The sequence below is a fragment of the Sus scrofa genome, chromosome 14 (genome assembly GCF_000003025.6).
Source record: "Sus scrofa isolate TJ Tabasco breed Duroc chromosome 14, Sscrofa11.1, whole genome shotgun sequence".
NCBI lineage: Eukaryota > Metazoa > Chordata > Mammalia > Artiodactyla > Suidae > Sus > Sus scrofa.
The window spans coordinates 29,254,015-29,276,522 of NC_010456.5; the positions used below are offsets into that span (position 1 = coordinate 29,254,015).

Genomic DNA, 22,508 nt, shown 5'->3' on the forward strand with positions numbered 1-22,508 from the left:
AAATCCAAAGTATGAAATATACATAAGTATTCAGCAAGCATAAACTTGCTTTTACCTGTTAGTGATAACAGTTCGGAAACAAAATACAACTTTAACTCAGAGGATCTGAATATGGATCCCAATACTGACAAGGGAAGAACTAGGCTAAATTATAAATTACAGGAGTTCCCGTCGTGGAGCAGTGGAACCATGAGGTTGTGGGTTCGATCCCTGGCCTGGCTCAGTGGGTTAAGGTTCTGGTGTTGCCATGAGCTGTGGTGTAGGTCGCAGACTTGGCTCAGATCTGGTGTTGCTGCGGCTGTGGCGCAGGCCGGCAGCGATAGCTCTGATTTGACCCCTAGCCTGGGAACCTCCATGTGCAGCCGGTGTGGCCCTAAAAAGACAAAAAAAAAAATTAAAAATAAAAAAAATAAATTATAGAGAGAGCGCACTTTGGAATTGTTATTATATATACATCTGTGGGGAGAGGATAGTTTATTTTAAATAACAGTTCCAAAGCTAAATCCCAAACTCACCAGTGGAGGCGTATGGCGTGAAGAAATGCAGAAAGCCCTTCCATGATCAAAAGGATGAAAATTGTCAAAACTGCAAACAGCGCAATCACCGGGAGCAGCAGAAAGACCCCATAAACCGTGTCTACGCGGAGCCCCACGCGCATCAGCATGGCCCACAGGACGTCAGATAACTCTGCAAAGGAGTTGTTCTGCATTGTTACCTTCTGTTTACATTCGATGACTTCAATTAGACTGGGATTCCTTCTGACAACTCTGAATAGTTATCCCTAAAATACACACCTGTATAATACACATGTAATGTGCTTCTTGCGTAAGTTAACCAGCAACTTGATCATCTCAAGCACTGAGGAAGACTTGACATTCCAGAGAAATCAGAGGCCTGCCAGTGAGAGATGCTGACCCAAATGGGGGACCAGTTGGCTCTGTCCCAGTGCAGTGCTGGGCCTGGCAGGGCGGAACAGACCATCAGTCCTGTCTCTGCCACTAACTGACCAACTCAGTGACCCTCACTAGGCTTCAGTCTCCTCCTCTGTAACAGGAAGATGATGGACCACAGCATTCCCTCCAGCCTGAAAATTCTAGCCATGTGGCTATGCTTATAAAAATATCAATGTAACAATTAAAACAAACAAACAAACAAAAAACTCTTGAAGTTTCTGCTGTGGCACAACAGGATCAGCAGCATCTCTGCAACACCAGGACACAGGTTCAATCCCCAGCCCAGCACAGTGGGTTAAAGAATTCAAAACTGCCACAGCTACAGCGTAGGTCAAAGCTGAGACTCGGATCTGATCCCTGGCCCAGGAACTCCATATGCTGCAGGGTGGCCAAAAAAGAAAACAAACAAACAAAAAACTCTATCATCTAGCAGTTTTCCCAAGTACAGTCTTTGCACAGCAATGCAGCATGACAATGACCATGCAATTGAAGTCGTTCAAAGCATCTTTAATGGTCAGTAGGAAAAACTGCAATTATTCTGGGACCTTTAAATTGTTTCTCGAAACATTAAAAACTCTTACTGTTGGTTATAAATGCATAGAGATACGAAAACAATAGCAAATCTGGAGCGGCGTGGCGCAGCGGAAACAAATCTGACTAGTATCCATGAAGACGCAGGTTTGATCCCTGGCCTTGCTCAGTAAGATTATGGTTCCAGTGTGGCTGTGAGCAGTGGTTTAGGTCATGGACAAGGCCTGGATCCTGCGTAGCTGTGGCTGTGGTATAGGCAGGCAGCTGCAGCTCTGATTCGACCCCTAGTCTGGGAACTTCCATATGTTGTGGGTGCGGCCCTAAGACAAAAAAAACCAACAAACAATAGTAAATCTATTCTTCAAACATTAGAAATATTGAGTATTACATTGCTGGGGTGAAAACACAGATTAAGATGGCGGAATAGAAGGGCTGGAGCTCAACTTCCCTCCTAAAAACAACAAAATTCACAACTAAAGACTGAGCACACTTCACCAAAATGGACTAGAAACCTTAAAAAAGATACCCTACTCCAGAAGAAAAAGAGGAGGCCACATCAAGAGGTAGGAGGGGCGATTTTGTGATATAAAAAACCCCATACCTCCTGGGTGGGAAGCTCCACAAACTGGAAACTAACTGGTTCACAGAGACTCACCTACAGGAGTGAGAGTTCTGAGCCACACATCAAACTCTCATGTGTGGGGATCTGGCACAGGGAGAAAGAGCCCCCGGAGCATCTGGCATTGAAGGCCAGTGGGGCTTGTGCGCAGGAGCTCCACGGGACTGGGGGAAACGGAGACCCCATTCTTAAAAGGTGCACACAGACTTTCATGTGCACTGAGTCCCAGGGCAAAGCAAAGTCTCCAAGGGAATCTGGGTCAAACCTGACCGCAGTTCTTGGAGGACATCCTGGGAAAACAGGGGTGAATGTGGCTTGTTGTGAGGGAAGGACATTGAAAGCAGAGCTTTCAGGAATATTCAGCAGCATGCCTTTCTCTGGAGGGGGCCATTTTGGGAAAATCTGGCCCCACCCAGTCTGTCAGCTGCTGAGAAGCCCCAAGGCAAACAACAACCCAGGTGGGATCACAGCTCCACCCCTCAGTAAATAGGCTTCCTAAAGACCCCTCAAGCACACAGCTGCCTCTAATCCCGTCCAGAGACTAAGCCCCACCCACCAGAGGGATTAGAATCGGCTCCTCCTACCAGGGGGGAGGCATCAGCCCCTCCCATCAGGAAGACTACACCAAGCCCCCATACTGACTTCAGCCACAGGGGGGCAGACATCAGAAGTAAGAGAGGGGAGTTCCCGTCGTGGTGCAGTGGTTTATGAATCCGACTAGGAACCATAAGGTTGCGGGTTCGGTCCCTGCCCTTGCTCAGTGGGTTAACGATCCGGCGTTGCAGACGCGGCTCGGATCCCGCGTTGCTGTGGCTCTGGCGTAGGCTGGCAGCTACAGCTCTGATTAGACCCCTAGCCTGGGAACCTCCATATGCCGCAGAAGCGGCCCAAAGAAATAGCAAAGACAAAAAAAAAAAAAAGTAAGAGAGGCTACAACTCTATTATCTGTAAGAAGGTCACCACACCAAAAACCTATAAAAATGAAAAGACAGAGAACTATAACTCAGATGAGGGAGAAAGAAAAAACCCCAGAAATACATTGCTGGGGACTTATCGAGGGGTGATTTGAACAAGGCTTGTCTTCTCATGTATCTTGGGCAAGGTGGGTTCCCTTACACAAAGTATGTATCTTTTCTAATACTCAGCACTTTTTCCTACTTTTTGAAGCTTGGATCAGCTTCCAACATAGAATGCTTTGCACCTTCCCTGTCCTAAAATACCTCCTAGAGTTCCTGTGGCATCAATTCTGAGCCATCTGCACCTTCTGCACTTCACCAAGTCCTGGGGCTGGGAACTCATGCATTCCATGGGTGTGGCCAAAAATAAAATGACCATTGTACAACTATAAATGTAATAAAATTCATTGAGAAAAAAATGTTTTTTTAAATGTCCCACGATCCCCGGTGAGTTAATTAACCGAGGTGCTGAGGGGTGTCTTGGCACAGAGTTTAGGAACGGCAGGTCTAGGCAAAAACTTACGTGCGTGAGCCAAACTGAGCGCCCAGAGCCTCAGGTACGAAGCAGTGTTGGAGATGCAGCCCAGACAGTATTCGATGGAATGGATTACTTGGGTCATTAATATTTCTCCAAAATTAAACTGAGAGAGATCACACAACAGGGGTTAGATTCCATACATGACAGCCATGCTTCCACAAACTAAAAGTCTGCTCCACTTTCAGGACTGCAATGAAAGAACCGGCTTCTGGAAGAGTGGGGAGGACGTGCTGGAAGGTGAGGAGCAGGGAGTCAGGAGATTTGTGCTCTGCCCCTCGCCAGCTCCTCAGCCTACAGAGTTCCCAGCCCTCCTCCCCAGGCCTCGGTGTCTTCAGCATAAACCAAGGGCGCTGGACCAGTACTGTGAGGCCACCACCCTCCAAAGAGCTCAGCAAGGTTCTTGAGCTACCCTTAGTAATGAAAATAACAGACATCTGCCAACCATAAGCCTAGAAGACTGTGCATGTGCGCCTGTTTAATAGATAAGAACATTCTAATACAAGGCTGACAAGGGGAAACCGGTCTCTGATGGTGAAAAGGCTGTAGAACATTGGGCAAGATGACTCGCATGTTCTCTCCAACTCTGCTTTTTGTTTTGTTTTTTTAACTTAAAAAATTATTAACTGTCCCAAATTAAACACTAAATTACAGAATAAACCCAAAAGGTTGTATAAGAAATTGTCTTAGTCCTCATCTGACAACCAAAAAACTTTCCAAGAAAATAAAGCAGTAGTTCTCTGCAGCACAGTGCGTTAAGGAGCCAGTGTTATCACTGTAGCGACTAGAGGGGCTGCTGTGGTGTGAGTTCGATTGCTGGCCTGGGAACTTCCTCAAGCTGCAAGCATGGGAGGGAGGGAGGAAGGAAGGGAGGAAGGGAGGAAGAGAGGGAGGGAGGGGGAGGGAGGGAGGAGGGGAGGAAATAAAGCAGACCTGAGTAGCAGACCTGTTCTGTCTGCCAGCACTGTGCTTCCCTTCTGTGGGAGGGGCTGTTCTCCTACCTAACCCTGTATCCTCAGCCACAGTTGTTATGGGCTGAATTGTGCTCCCTCCAAAATTCATTTGTCGAAGCCCTAACCCTCAGTGTGACTGTTTGGAGATGGGGCCTTTAAGGACGTGGTTAAGGTTAAGTGAGGTCATAAGAGTGGGGCCTGACCCAATGTGACCAGTGTCCTCATCAGAAGAGGAAGAGACACCAGAAAGGCACACAGCACAAGGGCCACGTGAGGACATGGCAAAGAAGGTGGCCGTCCACAAGCCACGGAGAGAGGCCCCAGGAGAAACCAACCCTGCCAACTTCTTGATCTTGGACTTCCAGCCTCCAGAACTGGGAGAAATATATTTCTAGTACAGAAATGCAGCAGCCCATGCAGATTACTATAGTGGTCACTGGTAGGGGGGATGGCAAGCCACCCCAGGCAGGCCAATCACAGCACTTCCTTGGGATTTTCCCTCATAGGAACAGGCGGTTAAGAGTGCTTTCCTCAGCATCCCTCGTGTGGCGCAATAGGATCAGCAGGTTTGATCCCTGGCCCAGCACAGTGGTTTAAGGATCCAGCACTGCCACAGCTGCAGCTTAGGTCCCAACAGCAGCTCAGATCTGATCCCTGGCCCGGGAACTCCATATGCTGAGGGGTGGCAAAAAATGAAAAAAAAAAAAAAAAAAAAAGTGCTTTTCTCTGAAAAGACTGAAGAAGCCCAGTGCTCACTGTGGTCATGATTCCATCAGCATGGGGACAAGTGGCTTCAGGATATGAAGCAAACTTGCAAAGAAACACCAACCCAGGCTTGCTGGGATTGGAGAGCCAGACCCCAACCCTCCTGGGGCTCACTCTGCCCCTGTCCTGGTGTGGGCCAGTAGATTCCCCCTGAAGCCAGTGAGCAGGATCTCATACAACCACGAGAAAGTTCCGACAGACACAAGACTCTTCTGAAGGCAATGTTCAAGGCAACTTACGTCATTCAGTGTTACAGCCTGTAAGGTTAACACTGTAAATCCCATTGCAAGACTGAGAACAAGGAAATGTTAACCTAAAATCCTTAGATCATGATGATGACTGTATGACCAGAACAGCAGGTGGAAAGCTTTGAGAAACAGTTGTTGTGCTTTGGGTTTGTTTTTTTAAGATGATTATTACCGCTCTTATAACGGCAATCATCTCTTCGAAAGCTTGGCTCCTTACCTAACGTTACCAACAGTAAGTGAAAAGGTTACCTCTTCACACGTCACCTCTCTGCGTCCATCTTCCATTTGGTTGCTTCCCTCTTCTATGTCTTGGCTTCCCAGCAAAGACACCTCTTCTTCGCTATCTTTCCTTATAAGTGTGTAACCACTCTAAAAACAACCCAAAGAATACACAGTCAGTGTCTAAAACCACAAGGTTTTGACAAAATCAAAGTTAGAGCCCCTTTGTTTTTCTTAAAGATTCACCTCTTTTATGAATAAAAAAAAAAAGTCCATTAAAAGAAAATGAGCATGTCATACTCACTAGGATGGCTATTATAAAAAATAAAATAAGTGTTGATTGGGGTGTGGAGGAACGGGAACTCTTGTGCATTGCTGATGGGAATGTGAAACGGTACGGCCACCGTGGAACACAGTTTGGTGGCTCCTCTAAAAACGAAACAATTACTATTTCTGGGTATACACACAAAAGAACAGAAAACAAGGATTCCAACAGATATTTATATATTCATGTGCATAGCAGCATTTTTCATAGTGGCTGAAAGGTGAAAACAACCCAAGTGCCTATTAATGGATGAACCAATAAGCAAAATGTGGTCTATTATTCATACAATGAAGTATTATATAATTATTCAGCCTTAAAAAGGAAGGAGATTCTGACACAGGCTGCAACATAGATGAATCTTCAAGAAATTTTGCTAAGTGAAAAATGCCAGTCTTATATAAAAAGACAAATGTTATGATTCCATTTATATGTGGTTCCTAAAGTAGCCAAATTCATAGGGATGGAAAGTAGAAGGGTGGTTGCCAGGGGCTGGGTCAAGGGGACACAGGAGGTTAGTGCTAGTGAGTAAAGAGTCTCAGTTCAAGAAGATGAAAAAGTTCTGGAGATGGTCTGAGGTTAATAGAGGCAAACTACTGCATCTGGAGTGGATAAGCAATGTGATCCTGCTGTACAGCACAGGGAACTATAGCTAGTCTCTGTGATGGAACATGATGGAAGATAATGTGAGAAAAAGAATGTATACACATATGTATGACTGGGTCACTTCACTCTACTGTAGAAATTGACACAGCATCATAAATAAACTATAATAGAAAAAATAAACATCTTAAAAAAAAAGTTCTGGAGATGGATGGTGAACATGGTGGCACAATGTGAATGTCCTTGATGCCACTAAACTGTTACTTAAAAATAGTTAAGATGGAAAATTTATCTTATATATATTTTACCACAATTTTTAGAAAAGAAATAAAATGAGAAAAGAGACACAAGGGAAAACAGTCTGGAAAGAAACTTAACAAAGGTTAACACTGGTTATAACAGTGGGAAACCTTAAGGGCACTATTCTCTGTATTTTCCATGTTTCCTATAACTTAGTTGTGATATTTAAGTTAAAAAACACTTTTTAAGGAGTTCCCGTCGTGGCGCAGTGGTTAACGAATCCGACTAGGAACCATGAGGTTGCGGGTTCGGTCCCTGCCCTTGCTCAGTGGGTTAACGATCCGGCGTTGCCGTGAGCTGTGGTGTAGGTTGCAGACGCGGCTCGGATCCCGCATTGCTGTGGCCTTGGCGTAGGCCGGTGGCTACAGCTCCGATTCAACCCCTAGCCTGGGAACCTCCATATGCCATGGGAGCGGCCCAAGAAATAGCAACAACAACAACAAAGAAAAAAAAAAAAAAAAAAACACTTTTTAAAAAAATCAAGAGGCAAGACTAAGGAACAAAAATGCTTTAATGGGAGTTCCTGTTGTGGCTCACAAGATTAAGAAGCCCGCATAGTGTCTGCAAGGATGTGGGTTTGATCCCTGGTTTCGCTCAGTGGGTGAAGGATCTGGTGTTACTGAAAGCTGTGGCGTAGGTCACAGATGTGGGCTCAGATCCAGTGTCGTTATGGCTGTGGTGTAGACCCCAGATGGGGCTCCAATTCAACCTCTAGCCTGGGAACTTCCATATGTCACAGGTACAGTCATAAAAACAAAATAGAAAAAAAAAAAGAAAACGCTTTAATGACAAGCTGAAGGATTTATTTAGTTCAGCCTCCTGATAGGTTAGAGGTTCGAGTTCCAGGGGGACCTGTTCTCCATGCCCAGGCACAGCAGGATCTTTGCACCAAGCTTCTGCAGAACAGACCACACCACAGTTCTCAATAAGGAAACTCTGGCTTTTAAATCTGCACCTGGGGCCCCAAGGAAGGTGTTTTCTTTCACAACTGAAAACACACTTAGATTACCATCCACAAACTTGCATCCAAATTCAGGCTTACCCTGCTGACCCCAAAGCAACTGCGTCCATTGTGTAGCCACCACAAAAAGAGTGGCTTTCCCAAGAAGAGTACGGGGACAGACAGTGCCGTGACGACCAGCAGCAGCCTCTGGACGTGCTCCTGTTGATGCAGAAGGGGAGGGAGTCAGCTAAAACGCAAGGCATGCTAACAGTGTTGGCACAGTTAAATGAAACCAGTAAAAATCAAGCAGAATGTCTATTTATTAACAGGGAACGGAAAGTGAACACAAGCATTTGCTAGGGGGTCTTCCCCTTTCGTTTCCTAAACTCAGGGCTGATGTGGGTGGCAGCGCACAAAGGCACAATGATGGAAAAGCCATTTGGGAAGAGGACTGGTGGGCTATGGTCCAAGGGTCAGTTCTCTGCTGATCTGGCTTAGTCAGAGGTTGGCTTTAAAGAAACTGAGAAAACGGGGGGCAGCCCCAGGAACCTCCAGTAATACATTCTCTTCCCACCAGTTTTGGTGGCTTCAGCATGGCAGCAAGTCTGGATTATAGAGCTGGCCCAGAGCCCCAAGACGGCATTCAGAGCCAGATGGTGCCCTCGTGTGATAACACACAGAGGAACAGAAATCCCCTCAGTGCTGGGAAGCCTGTGGGAAGCAACTTTAATCACTCTATGGATCAAAACAAAAAGGCCATCGGGGACTTCCTCTGAGTTCCTAAGAGTGGGGGGAAAAAAAATGATTGCTTACCTGCCCTGGATAAAGACCACTCGTTTCACTAGCCGGGAATAAAAACATGTTAATGAACTCAATCAGAATGCTAGGAGCAACTCTGGAGGTTTCTGCTGAATAAACCAGCCACTTATAGACAATCATAAATATAAGGTATCCAAACATGCAGAGCATGAAGAGAAGTTCTGGGATGGAAACCAAATAAATATTGAACTTCTTCCTGAAATGCCTAGGGGAAAAAAAAAAAGGAATCGATCAGTCCATGAACAAGACTGAACCAAGATAAGAAGCAAAGAGTAAATTAATCTTAAATTCTTTGTGACCAAGACTATCTCAGCCTAAGCTGTCTTATGGGGATGGAGACCCATCCATGAAGAAAAGAGAATTGAGGGCAATAAAAATGACGAGGGAGTTCCCGTCGTGGCGCAGTGGTTAACGAATCCGACTAGGAACGATGAGGTTGCAGGTTCGGTCCCTGCCCTTGCTCAGTGGGTTGACGATCCGGCGTTGCCGTGAGCTGTGGTGTAGGTTGCAGACGCGGCTCGGATCCTGCGTTGCTGTGGCTCTGGTGTAGGCCGGTGGCTACAGCTCCGATTAGACCCCTAGCCTGGGAACCTCCATATGCCGCGGGAGCAGCCCAAGAAATAGCAACAGCAACAACAACAACAACAACAACAACAAAAAGACAAAAAAAAAAAAAAAAAAATGACGAGTATCTGGAGTTCCTTTTGTGGCTCAGCGGTAATGAACCGGACAAGGATCTATGAGGACTCAGGTTTAATTCCTGGCCTCACTCAGTGGGTTAAGGATCCAACGTTGCCGTGAGCTATGGTGTAGATCACAGATATGTCTCAGATCTGGTGTGCCTGTGGCTGTGGTGTAGTCTGGCAGCTGCAGCTCCAATTCAACCCCTGTCTGGGAACCTCCATATGCCGCAGGTGCAGCCCTAAAAAGACAAAAAAAAAGACTAGTGTTTCATTATCAGATCCAGTTAGAGAAAAAAAAGACATAATCTCATACTCTTAATATACCAGCTCTAAGAAGCAAACAAAACTTTTTCTAATTTATCAAATGAAAAACGAATATGACAAAAATCACTTCTGGAAATAAATACGAATTTATATGTTGTGTGTCTCCCTCACTTGAATGTAAACTCCATGAGGGTAAAAACCTGTTTCTATCCTCCTCGCTGAGCAGCACCAGGCACATTCTATGTGCTGAACAAATAACTGCAGAATAAATGAATCAAAGTTGCTAAAAAATTATCAAAACAGAATCATATCATACAACATACCACCATACTGGCTGCCTTTAAGACCTATATCAGGAGTTCCTTTCATGGCGCAGTTGTTAACAAATCCGACTAGGAACCATAAGGTTGCAGGTTCGATCCCTGGCCTTGCTCAGTGGGTTAAGGATCCGGTGTTGCCATGAGCTGCGGTGTAGGTCACAGACGCAGCTTGGATCCTGCACTGCTGTGGCTCAGGTGTAGGCCGGTGGCTACGGCTCTGATTAGACCCCAAGCCTGGGAATCTCCATATGCCTCGGGAGCGGCCCTCGAAAAGGCAAAAAGACAAAAAAAAAAAAAAAAAAAAAAGAGAGACCTATATCATCTACCATCAAAAAGCCAAGTTTAATATCAAGCATGGCTTATAAATAATGGTTTAGAAAAAAATCTGTACTTACAAGTGGTTAAATATTCCAAGAATGACTCCAAAAGTCATGTGAATAATTCCTAAAATCACAGACATTTTCATTTTGAAAGAGTTTAGGAAAGTGAGACGATTTGTGGCCAAGTTCCAAATCTAAAGGCAAAAAGACAAAACAAAACGAGAAACCATTAGCAAAAACAGGAAACACTGGAGAAAGTTCTCATTTTAAATTTAAAAGCAGTTATAAATTTTAAAAGAAAGCAACATTCAGACTTTCTTCTTGATGCCTTTGACCTGAGAACCATTAATTTTCTTAAGCCAGGGCCATCAACTGTATTTAATATAAAGTTCAAAGAAAGCCAAAAGAAACAACATTGCATTTAGGGATTCATGCCTAGGAAGGAGTACTAATGAAAAGCAAGGAAGAGAGAAGAGCAATGGAGTTCCTGTTGTGGCTCAGGGGAAATAAATCCGACAAAACCATGAGGTTTCGGGTTCAATCCCTGGCCTCACTCAGTGGGTTAAGGATCCGGCATTGCTGTGAGCTGTGGTGTAGGTCGCAGATGCCACTCGGATCTGGTGTTGCTGTGGCTAGCAGCTGTAACTCCAATTCAACCCCTAGCCTGGGAACCTCCATATGCCTTGGGTGCGGCCCTAAAACAAAGACAAAAAAAAAAAAAAAAAAGAAAGAAAGAAAAAGCAAGAAAGCAAGCAGAAAGGCAGCGAGTGGTTGAGCTGTGCCCCACAGGCCCCAAGGCTGAGTCCCCAGGGCTGCCTCAACCCACACCCACTCCAGGTTGCCCTCACCGATGACTTCTCTTACTCTTTGAAAAAATAATTTCTATAGTCCCCACTTCAGGGAGATTCGAAAAAGGGAAAACAGGGCCTAGTTGGACAGAAAGACTCATTTTTTTAAAGTGAAAATTCAATAGGTTTTTTTGGTTTTGTGGGGTTTTTTTGGCTGCACCTGCAGCATATGGAAGTTCCTCCAGCCAGGAATTGAATCCGAGCCACAGCTACAACCTGTGCCAAAGCTGATCCTTAACCTGATGCAACATAGCAGGAATTCTGAAAATAAAAGTTTAGAATGAGCTATTTTGGGCTGGAAGTGAGGTAAAAGGAAGGACAGTCAATTTGACTGATTTAAATAGTGGGATAAGCCTGAAAACAATGATCACTCAGGGAAGTGAAGAGTGAACAAGAGAGGTGGAGAGAGAAAAGAAAGCAAAGCAGCAAAATGGGAAACTATCGGAGTTCCCATCGTGGCGCAGTGGTTAACGAATCCGACTAGGAACCATGAGGTTGCGGGTTCGGTCCCTGCCCTTGCTCAGTGGGTTAACGATCCGGCGTTGCCGTGAGCTGTGGTGTAGGTTGAAGACGCGGCTCGGATCCCGCGTTGCTGTGGCTCTGGCGTAGGCCGGTGGCTACGGCTCCTATTCAACCCCTAGCCTGGGAACCTCCATATGCCGCGGGAGCGGCCCAAGAAATAGCAACAACAACAACAAAAAAAAAAGACAAAAAGACAAAAAAAAAAAAAAAAAATGGGAAACTATCAATGGTACAATATGTGAAAATGTACAAGAGGAGGAGCTCCCCAGTGGTGCAGGAGGTTAAGGGTCCACAGTGTTGTCACTGTTATGGCACAGGTTCGATCACTGGCCTGGGAACTTCTGCATGCTTTGGGCATGGCCAAAAGATAATGTACAATAGGAAAGTCTACCTCTACATAGTAAATTTAAAAAAAAAGCTTGGGGGAATTCCCGTCATGGCTCAGCGGTAATGAACCCAACTAGCATACATGAGGATTCAGGTTTGATCCCTGACCTCAGTCAGTGGGTTAAGGATTCAGTGGTGCCACCGTGAGCTGTGGTGTAGGCCAGCAGCTGCAGTTCCGATTCAACCCCTAGCCTGGGAACTTCCATACGCCACACCTGTGGCCCTAAAAAGCAAAAATACATATACATACATACATACATACAAAGCTTGGTATAGAACTATCTTTGGGAGTTCCCATCGTGGCTCAGTGGTTAACGGATCCAACTAAGAACCATGAGGTTGCGGGTTCGGTCCCTGCCCTTGCTCAGTGGGTTAGGGATCCGGCGTTGCCGTGAGCTGTGGTATAGGTTGCAGACGCAGTTTGGATCCCATGTTGCTGTGGCTCTGGCATAGGCCGAAGGCTACAGCTCCGACTGGACCCCTAGCCTGGGAACCTCCATATGCTGCGGAAGTGGCCCAAGAAATGGCCCAAAAAAAAAAAAAAAAAAAAAAAAAAAAAGGCCTACAAGAACTATCTTTGGAGTCAAAAAGAGGGAGAATAAGAACATATATTTGTGCTTATTTGTTAATTCATAAAAAAATCTTTGGAAGGAGACACAGAAAACTAACACCAGTGGTTCCTGTGTGGAGAAGGTAGGAACTAAGGGGACAAGGACAGGACAGGAGGAGACCTCTTACATAGAGAGAGGATGTCCACAGATCTATTTTGAACTATATGAATGTAATGCAGTTTTTCAAGTTAAATCGAAGCAAAAAGAAGACAAATCATGCCCCAATCCCCTTCTCCCCCACCCACAAAAAAAAAAAAAAAAAAAAAAAAAAAAACCACTCTTTCTTCTGCTTTTTTTAGAAACATCTCCTTCCTTAAAACAAGGCCATGGGAGTTCCCACTGTGGCACAGTGGGTTAAGAACCTAACTGCAGCAGCTCCAGTAGCTGCAGAGGCACAGGTTCAATTCCTGGCCCTGTGCAGTGGGTTTAAAGGATCCTGCGTTGCTGCAGCTGTGGTGTAGGGTCACAGCTGCAGCTTGGATTTGATCTCTGGCCCAGAATTTCCATATGCTGCAGGTGTGGCCATTAAAAATTAAAAAAAAAAAAATTACTATAAGGGAATCTGGCTCCAAAGTGCTGTACCTTAAGAAAATTGTACATTTTTTTTAAGTCTGCAATTACATAAGACTTAAGGTAACCACCTTTAATAAGTTATGTTTTAGAGACGAGAATGAACAGTTATGAACAATGAGGAGAGAGCTACCTCAGAGAACTCAGATGAAGGAATGCTGGACTTTTTTCATTGTTATACATAATTGCATCACATCCCTCCAAACCCATTCTGTGGTGGTTTCTTTGCAACCCCGTCTTTTTTGGCCGCACCCACAGCATGCTGAAGTTTCAGGGCCAGGGATTAAACCTACACCACTGCAGTGACCATGCCAGATCCTTAACCTGCTGAGCCATCAGGGAGCTGCTCTAAGCTCTTCTTATAAGGGCGAGATTCCTCAGGAAGAGGGAAACACTGCGGAGCCTTGCGGGAGTGGGGCTGGGGGCACCTCTGGCCCTGGAGACACTGCTTCACTTGCCTTCTCCCAACACCCTTCCCCTTCAAACAGTGACCTCAAGGAGCAGCATGATAAGCTTAAGCTCCCTTTTGGCTCTAAAAATCCCATACTACTTTTTAAATCAATCTACAATACAATGCACATGTACAAAGAAGAAATCTAAGAAGTGTACATTTCATGGCTTCACAGGTGTCACTTTTCACTAGGATCGAACAGGTCAGAAAATAGGGTAGGATGCAGCCCTAGCTCTCTGGGCTTCTGTCTGGGGACTGGCCCTGGCTTCCCCAGGGGCCAGTCAGCTTCATCTGTACAGCAGCCTGACTGGGAACACGCAGTGAGCCGCTGGCGTCCAGGCAGAAACCCCAGAGTACCATCCCCGTGGGGTTTGGCCACCTGAACTGCACTAAGAGTCTGAAAAACCGCAGTGACAGTTAAAACTAGGCGGCACCACCAAGGAACCCAAGCCCATGGGGGTGTGGGTGGGGTGCACTCACTGGATCGATGCCAAGAGGGTAGGGGCCTCGGAACACTCCAGGGACACTCGGATCCAACTGCAAGACCCTATTGTGCCTGACGACGCTGTCACTGCAAAGAGAGGCAGAGTGAGAGGGCTTCCAGCGAGGCGGTGATGGGGCCTTGGGGGAAGGCTCTTCCACCCAAAATACCATCTGACAGCAGGACACGTACTTCCACAGAACCATCTTCTTCTGCTCTGCAGGGCTGTGGCTGGAGCTATACATGGCGGACACGTTCCACCCGGAGCCAAAGAGGTTGACGGACTTGGAGAAGCAGTCGTTATAGATGAGGCCTGTGTACACTGAGAACAGCCCCATCAGCAGGAGGATGTACCGACCGTTGAAAAACATCCGAATGATCTGTGAGGAGCAAAGCCTGGTGAGAGGAGCAGGCCCACCGGACGGGGCGGTGGTGGTGGTGGTGGTGGTGGTGCAGGGACATGCCCATGTGATGGAGCTGGTTTGCACGTGTTCTTTTTTATTTTATTTTTTATTTTGCTTTTGTTAGAGGACAGTTTATTTACAGTGTTGTGTCAACTTCTGCTGTACAGCATAGTGACCCAGTCATACATATTTATGCATTTTTTTTCTCATACTCTCTTCCATCATGTTCTATCCCAAGAGACTGGATAGAGTTCCCTGTGCTGTACAGCAGGACCTCATTGGCCATCTATTTAAATGGAATAGTTTGCATCTACTAATCCCAAACTCCCCATCTTAACCACTCCTATCGGGCTCCCCAGAGGCGAGCTTGCTGAATGGAGGCCCCATCCTACAGGAAGAGGACACCCCTATGTCTCAGTCAGGCAGGTAACAGTTATCGCCAAAAACTAAACCTTTTAAAAATGTCACTTTCTCGTTGCTGTGGCTGTGGCATAGGCCAGTAGATGCAGCTCTGATTCAACCCCTAGCCTGGGAACCTCCATATGCTGCAGGTGTGGCACTAAAAAGCAAAAAATAAAAAAATAAAAATTAAATAAATGGCTTTTTTCAGAAGGTAATCACTACTAAGGCTGCCCAACCAGATATAGCGAGCCAGCATGCTTATGTGTTTACCTCCTGTGACTGACTGAGTCTGGGATGATCTTCATTTAACACCAACAAGAGGGCGAATAGGAACATCACAAAGCCATGGCCGAGGTCTCCAAACATCACAGCGAATAAAAAGGGGAAAGTGATGATGGTGAAGAGAGCTGCGGGAAGAACAAGAGATTTCTGGTTCACAGCAAAGGTAGAAAATTCTAGTTAATTCAAAATACAACCATGTACAATGATCTTGACTTCCTCCCAAATTCTCCAGAGAGAACTAACAGGTTAAAATGAACATTTTATACTAAAAAAGATAACGAAACAGTAAGAATGAGCCTATTTTTCCAAATATCTATTACATTCCTCTATGGGAAAAAAGCAGCAATGATGTGTACAGTGTATAAAATACAAAGGTTTGCAAATTCAGGCAGCCAACCTGGGTTCACTTCTCGGTAGCTCCCAACTCCATAGGCATCCACGATGTTCTGAAATCCCTCGGTGAATTTGTTTGTCCGGATTAGAGTTGGGGGTGTTTCTTTTGTTGGGATAGTGTTCATAAATGAGGGGATTGTAGCACCGCTCTCTCTCTTTCGCATATAAAAAAGAGGGAAAGAAAAAGGAAAAGAAAACAATACTGGAGTTGCCATTGTGGCTCAGCGGAAACAAATCTGACTAGTATCCATGAGGACAAGGGTTTGATCCCTGGCCTCACTCAGTGGGTTCAGGATCCGGCGTTGCCGTGAGCTGTGGTGCAGGTCCCAGACGCGGCTCAGAACACACGTGGTTGTGGCTGTGGTGTAGGCCGGAAGCTACAGCTCCAATTCAACCCCTAGCCTGGGAACCTCCATATGCCGCGGGTGTGACCCTAAAAAGCAAAAAAAAAAAAAAAAAAAAAACATTACCACCCAAGAGCTCTTTCAACAGATTGTGATCACATGCTATGGCAGAGCTCTGTGCTGCTATGTGAGACAGTATGCATCATCCTCCATGAGGTTCAAGGATAGCAGGAGAGGCTGTTGCAAAGAACTGGGGAGGTTCCAGGAGGGCAGCACGGGAGGAGGGTAGGGGGCATCTTGCAGAAGGAAGGTTGAATGAACCAAGTCTTCGGGGTGGGAAAGCAAACAAGATGAAGGGCTGGCTGTGACAGGTGTGACATGAAGAAACCCAAATTTTGCCATACTGATGATGACATTTTGCTTTATTCTTGTCTATTTTTCAGTTGTATTAGGTAATCTTGCAGCTGCTCTAAATTCCTCTCGAACATTTTTTTTTTTACAGCCACACCCGAGACATATGAAAGTTCGAAGGCTAGGGGTTGAATTGGAGCTGCAGCTGATGGCATATGCCACAGCCACAGCAACGCAGAATCCAAGCCACGTCTGGGACCTACACCTCAGCTCACGGCAACGCCAGATCCTTAACCCACTGAGCAAGGTCTGGAATCAAACCTACATCCTCATGGATACTAGTCAGGTTCTTAACCCAGTGAGCCACAATGGGAACTCCCCTCTTGAACATTTTTTAAGCAATAAACCACTAAATTCTAGTTTTATGTTGATGATCCTGAGACTATTTATGTATTCCCGTCTTTCTCAGCACTGGGTATTTTAGGTTTGTGCCATCAGAAAATTATGTAATGAGACAAGGTAATTAACCAAAACAACTCCTATGAAAATTTAAAATTTGTTTTCTTAACTGTCACCTGAAGTATGTAAACCTATTATTTCCAGTAAAGAAGTAAGTTTTTTTGTTTTGGGGTTTTTTTAATGGTCACACCTGGAAAATGCAAAGCACATGGAAGTTCCTGGACCAGGGGTCAAATGAGAGCTGCAGCTGCCAGCCTACGCCACAGCCATGGCAACACAGGACCATTAACCCAGTGAGCCAGGCCAGGGATCTAATCCACATCTTCACAGAGACAATGTTGGGTCCTTACCCTGCTGAGCCACAAAAGGAACTCTAAGAACTAAGTTTTGATACAAAAAACACCCTCACAGAAACGTGGGGAACTGACCTCCATAAGGCCATTAAGAGCAGAGATTGATGGGTTCAAGAATATTTAACAAAAAAACTTCTGCATGACCAAAGCAAACAAACACCAAAAGACAAGTGACAAACTGGCGAAAATATCTGTTCTGGTGACACAGACCAGGAGCCAAAAAAATTAGTAAGAATAAGACCAACAACCCAGTAGAAAATGGGCAAAAAGCACATCAACAGAGAGTTGACCAAAAAAATGAAAATTCAAAGGCTGTTAAACACACACAAAAATACTCAATATCGGAGTTCCCGTCGTGGCGCAGTGGTTAACGAATCCAACTAGGAACCATGAGGTTGCGGGTTCGGTCCCTGGCCTTGCTCAGTGGGTTAACGATCCGGCTTTGCCGTGAGCTGTGGTGTAGGTTGCAGACGTGGCTCAGATCCCAGTGTTGCTGTGGCTCTGGTGTAGGCCAGTGGCTACAGCTCCGATTAGACCCCTAGCCTGGGAACATCCATATGCCAGGGGAGCGGCCCAAGAAATAGCAAAAAAAAAAAAAAAAAAAAATACTCAATATCACTCAAAATAAGATATTGGTATTGCCAGCAATATTTGTCAAAGCTGATCCAGTAAGTCCATGCTGGGAATTTACCCAAAGATCCTTTTGTGCACATATGAACCATCAAAGCTCCAGTGTTAGTCACTACACTGGTATTCATAAAATAGGAAACCACCTCAATGACTGGGGAACTAGTTAAATAAGCCATAGTAGATCCTTTCAATGTAGTATTCAATCGCAACAATAGAAAAAAAAAAAAAAAAAAACAGGGAAGTTTTATTATAAGAACAATCTTTTGGGAAGGAAAGAAATTCCTTCCCTTTATGTAATCCTATCTGCTCATCTAAGATTAAGAAACTCAAAGACATAAGAGAACTAAAACAAGGGTTATCTCTGAGCAGAGGAACTAGACATATGAGGCTATGGTAGGAGGAAGCCACTTCACTGGATCTTTAATTTTTTTATTTTTATGGCCACACCCATGGCATATGGAAGTCCCCAGGCTAGGGGTCCAGTTGGAGCTACTGGCCTAACCACAGACCCAACACCACCAGATCCAAGCCTCTTCTGTGACCTACACCACAGCTTGCAGCAATGCCGGATCCTTAACCCATTGAGCCAGGCCAGGGATCAAACCCGTGTCCTCATGGAGACTTTGGCGGGTTCTTAACCCACTGGACCACAATGGGAACTCCGGGACATTTTATATTTTTTAATATGTTTTTGACTTTTAAACCATGTGATTAAATCACTTGCTCAAGAAAGCAAATTAAAAATACATATGCAGGGAGTTCCCAGGTGGCCTAGAGGTTAAGAATCCAGTGTCGTCACTGCTGTGGCGTGGGTTCAATCCCTGGCCCAGCAACTTCCACATGCCAGTGCTGCGGGTGTAGCCAAAAAAATAATTTTTTAATTTGAAAAAATAAAAATAGGAGTTCCTACCATGGGAGTAGCAGAAACGAATCCGACTAGGAAACATGAGGGTGCGGGTTTGGTCCCTGGCCTCGATCGGTGGGTTAAGGAACCAGCATTGCTGTGAGCTGTGGTGTAGGTCGCAGATGCGGCTCAGTTCTGGTGTTGCAGTGGCTCTGGCATAGGCCAGTGGCCACAGCTCCAATTAGATCCCTAGCCTAGGAACCTCCATGTGCCACAGGTGTGGCCCTAAAAAGACAAAAAGATTAAAAAAAAAAAAAATTTTAAATACACATGCAAATCACTTGGCTGTACAAGTGAAACACTGCAAATCAACTAGACTTTAATTTTACTTTTATTTATTTATTTTTGTCTTTTTGCCTTCTCTAGGGCTGCTTCCCGTGGCATAAGGAGGTTCCCAGGCTAGGGGTCTAATCGGAGCTGTAGCCACCGGCCTATGCCACAGCCACAGCAATTCGAGATCCAAGCCACGTCTGCAACCTACACCACAGCTCACAGCAACACTGGATCCTCAACCCACTGAGCAAAGCCAGGGATCGAACCCGAAACCTCATGGTTCCTAGTCGGATTCATTAACCACTGCACCACAACGGGAACTCCTATACTTTAATTTTTAAAATGCAGATGAACACACACAGCCTCGAGTGCCTGACTCTGCATTAATTCCAGCTTGAAAGACCCCAGTGCCCCCTCCTCCTCTCCTTCATCTCCCTGATCTCTGGAGCCACCCAGAGGCCCTGGCGGGGAGGGGACGGAGGACTCACCGAGCCCTCCTCCAGCGCCCGGCGCAGCTCATGCAGCTCAGCCTGGGGACACCAGACCTCAGCGATCAGGCACTTGTTGGTCACGTCGAAGCTGCACATGTTCAGCATGTGGTAAATGGCTTTCATCTTCTTCACCTGGATGACGCGGCTGTAGACCGATTCGGCGGCTTTGCACAGCACTTGCCTCAGATAATCCTCAGTTTTGTGAAGTACCTGAGTGAGGACAGAGACAGACCTTCAGCATAGTGGCTGCTTTGTCTGCTGGGCACCCAACTTCCTCTGGAGGACTTCCTCCTCAGTGATGAGGGTGATGCCTGGCACCTGCCTCCCTGGGGACAGTTCAAGAAGCAGTTCAGCCCTCGTCCTCCAGGCCCCAGGGGCTGCCTCTCCAGGACAGGACCCAGGGGCCAGGAAATGGGTAGAAGTCACAGTCACTGTGGCTGCACAATGGCCTGGCTGGAACCAGAGTCCTGGCTCTTACAGAGTCCCAGCCGTGGCCCCCGCTCCCTATCAACCCTGTGCTCCACCAACTCTCTTCCCGCTCCAGCCTGCCAAGAAACCCCCTTTCGCTCAAGTGAGTCAGAGTTCACTTCTTGCCAGCGAGGGCTCTCACTGACCTTAACAGAAACATGAACAGTGCTGGCAAAATTATAGCCACCACTTTAAGTAGGGCTTGCCTGTCCTCTCTGATGAAGAATTATACTCTGACAGATCAAAGATGACTAGATAATCTTTCTAAAAGCCCCATCATTTAGCAACCATTCAGGTCTCCAACAGGCTGATAAAATGAAATTCCCATGAAGAGGAAGGAGGTGACATTCCAAGCCCCCTAAAACATCTTGATTTGTCCACAACCAAAATTTCCCTTTTTCAGCCACCCTGTGGCATATGGAAATTCCCATGCCAGGAAGTGAATGTGAGCCAGAGCTGCGACCCAAGCCATAGCTGGGGCAACGCTGGGTCCTTAACCCATTGCACTACAGCGGGAACACCCACAATCAAAATTTTTCACATTAAAAGAGAAAGTAGGAGTTCCCATTGTGGCTCAGCAGTAATGAACCGGACTAGTATCCATGAGGTTCTATCCCTGGCCTCCCTCATCAAGTGAAGGATCCCTCATTGCTATGGCTGTGGCGCACGCCAGCAGCTACTGCTCCAGTGACCCCTGGCCTAGGAACTTCCATATGCCGAAAGTGCAGACATAAAAAGCAAAAAAAAAAAAAAAAAGAGAGAGAGAGAGAAAATAAATGGATTTGTACATGTTTTGGAACTCCTGAATAAGGAAGCCAGTTTCTGGTTTACTCACAGTATAAAGATCTTGAATGCGGGTGTTGAGTCCCTCCTGAATCTCTCTCCGCTCCTCAGCAGTGTTGGGGTAGGGGTAGACGTGGCAGTGGTAACTAGAAGACAGAATTCAACTCAGCACCACATCCACTAGAACTGTAAGAAGCTACATCAAAAACTGGAGCTAAATGCACTCCACCACCTGGGCATATTTCCTTCCAACATAAAATAAAAGCAGCCTTCTGAGAGAAAACAGTGCAGACCCAGGCGCCCAGCCATGGTAAGGCCTTGCCCATGGACAGTCAGCAAATTTCTACTGAATTCAACAGATTTAGTAAACTCTCCTGGCTCCAAATTCCATTCCTGCCCTTAATGATTCCCAGAAATCAAAAATGGTCCTGATTCCAACGTTCTGAAATTCACCACCACCCTTGGATTGCGAATTACCACACAAGTAGGAAACACAAATCACAAAGAACACACAACAATAATTAGCTTTAAAAAAAGAAAATGAAGGAGTTCCCGTCGTGGCGCAGCGGAAACAAGTCCGACTAAGAACCATGAGGTTTCAGGTTCAATTCCTGGCCTCGCTCAGTGGGGTTAAGGATCTGGCGTTGCCGTGAGCTGTGGTGTAGGTCAAAGACACAGCTCGGATCCCGCTTCGCTGGAATTCCCTGTGGCATGTGGAGGTTCCCAGACTATGGGTCTAACTGGAGCTGTGGCCTACACCACAGCCACAGCAACACCAGATCCAAGCCAGGTCTGTGACCTACACCACAGCTCACGGCAACCCCAGATCCTTAACCCACAGAGCAAGGCCAGGGATTGAAACCGCAACATCATGGTTCCTAGTCAGATTTGTTTCCACTGCACCATCACGGGAACTCCCTCTCCACTTCTCAATGCCCCCTCCCCAGGCTGCAAAGAAGCTAACCGCAAAGGGCTGGGCAAAGCATGAGCCATATGCCCCATGATGCCAAGTAAGACTAGGAGTAGCTAAAAGCAAAAGAAAGGCACTGAATATTAAAACTAGATTCCTTCTCTAACTGATCTTGAGCCCTAATTCCCAAGGGAAAAAAAAATCAAATCTGGGAATGTGGTTAACATGGTGTCTACCTTTAAACTATTCTTAAGAGTTACATGGACAAGAGACAAGACAAATGCCTTAAAATGCAGTATTACAGCAAAGGAAACATGGAACAAAAGCCAGCAGCCTCTGCACCCACTGTATTTCCCCTAGAACAGTGACATATTTAAGGAAAACTAGAAGTTACCGAAGATACAGAAATAGATGAAATGTTTCTTTTTCTTACCAATCACATATCTTCTTAACCTTGTGGCCAATCTGCTCTCCCCAAAAGGATATCAAAAACACATACCATTTTATGACTTGTCCCTACAAAGGATAAAGATAACTGTTACTTCTGTGTGTAGGACTTTGAAAATTCTGGCAGCTCACACTCTGTCAAAGAGTTCGTTCATTCATTCATTCATTCATTCATTTGTTCAACAAATACTGTCCATCTTCATTATCAAGATTCCATAACTGCAAATTCACCCCAGAGATCATCATAATCCCAAAATCAATACTCACAGCATTTTGGGGGTCATTTGTAGACATGCAGAGACACAAAAATTTTGAGTCACCTAACATGTATATTCCAGCTAAGGTCAAATGAGATGACCCTCTGCCCTCTTGCTTCAGCTCATACGTACAC

General features: G+C 45.7%; 1 protein-coding gene across 2 annotated transcripts in view; it reads right to left on the reverse strand.

Annotated features, from left to right (window-relative positions):
• Window positions 1-22,508, reverse strand: part of ATP6V0A2 (ATPase H+ transporting V0 subunit a2) — a 47,298-nt gene that overhangs the window by 3,615 nt on the left and 21,175 nt on the right. Inside the window, exons 7-19 of one of the 2 annotated variants that reach the window (XM_013982778.2) lie at window positions 22,104-22,186; window positions 20,813-20,906; window positions 19,507-19,719; window positions 15,709-15,859; window positions 15,300-15,436; window positions 14,416-14,603; window positions 14,223-14,313; window positions 10,429-10,547; window positions 8,761-8,971; window positions 8,047-8,166; window positions 5,810-5,929; window positions 3,583-3,700; window positions 516-687 (exon numbers count right to left, since the gene is read on the reverse strand). In XM_013982778.2, coding sequence (XP_013838232.1) covers window positions 516-687; window positions 3,583-3,700; window positions 5,810-5,929; window positions 8,047-8,166; window positions 8,761-8,971; window positions 10,429-10,547; window positions 14,223-14,313; window positions 14,416-14,603; window positions 15,300-15,436; window positions 15,709-15,859; window positions 19,507-19,719; window positions 20,813-20,906; window positions 22,104-22,186 — 1,817 coding nt within the window. Of the gene's footprint in view, window positions 1-515; window positions 688-3,582; window positions 3,701-5,809; window positions 5,930-8,046; window positions 8,167-8,760; window positions 8,972-10,428; window positions 10,548-14,222; window positions 14,604-15,299; window positions 15,437-15,708; window positions 15,860-19,506; window positions 19,720-20,812; window positions 20,907-22,103; window positions 22,187-22,508 lie in introns of both variants that reach the window. The other variant, XM_021072229.1, reaches the window with a different exon arrangement.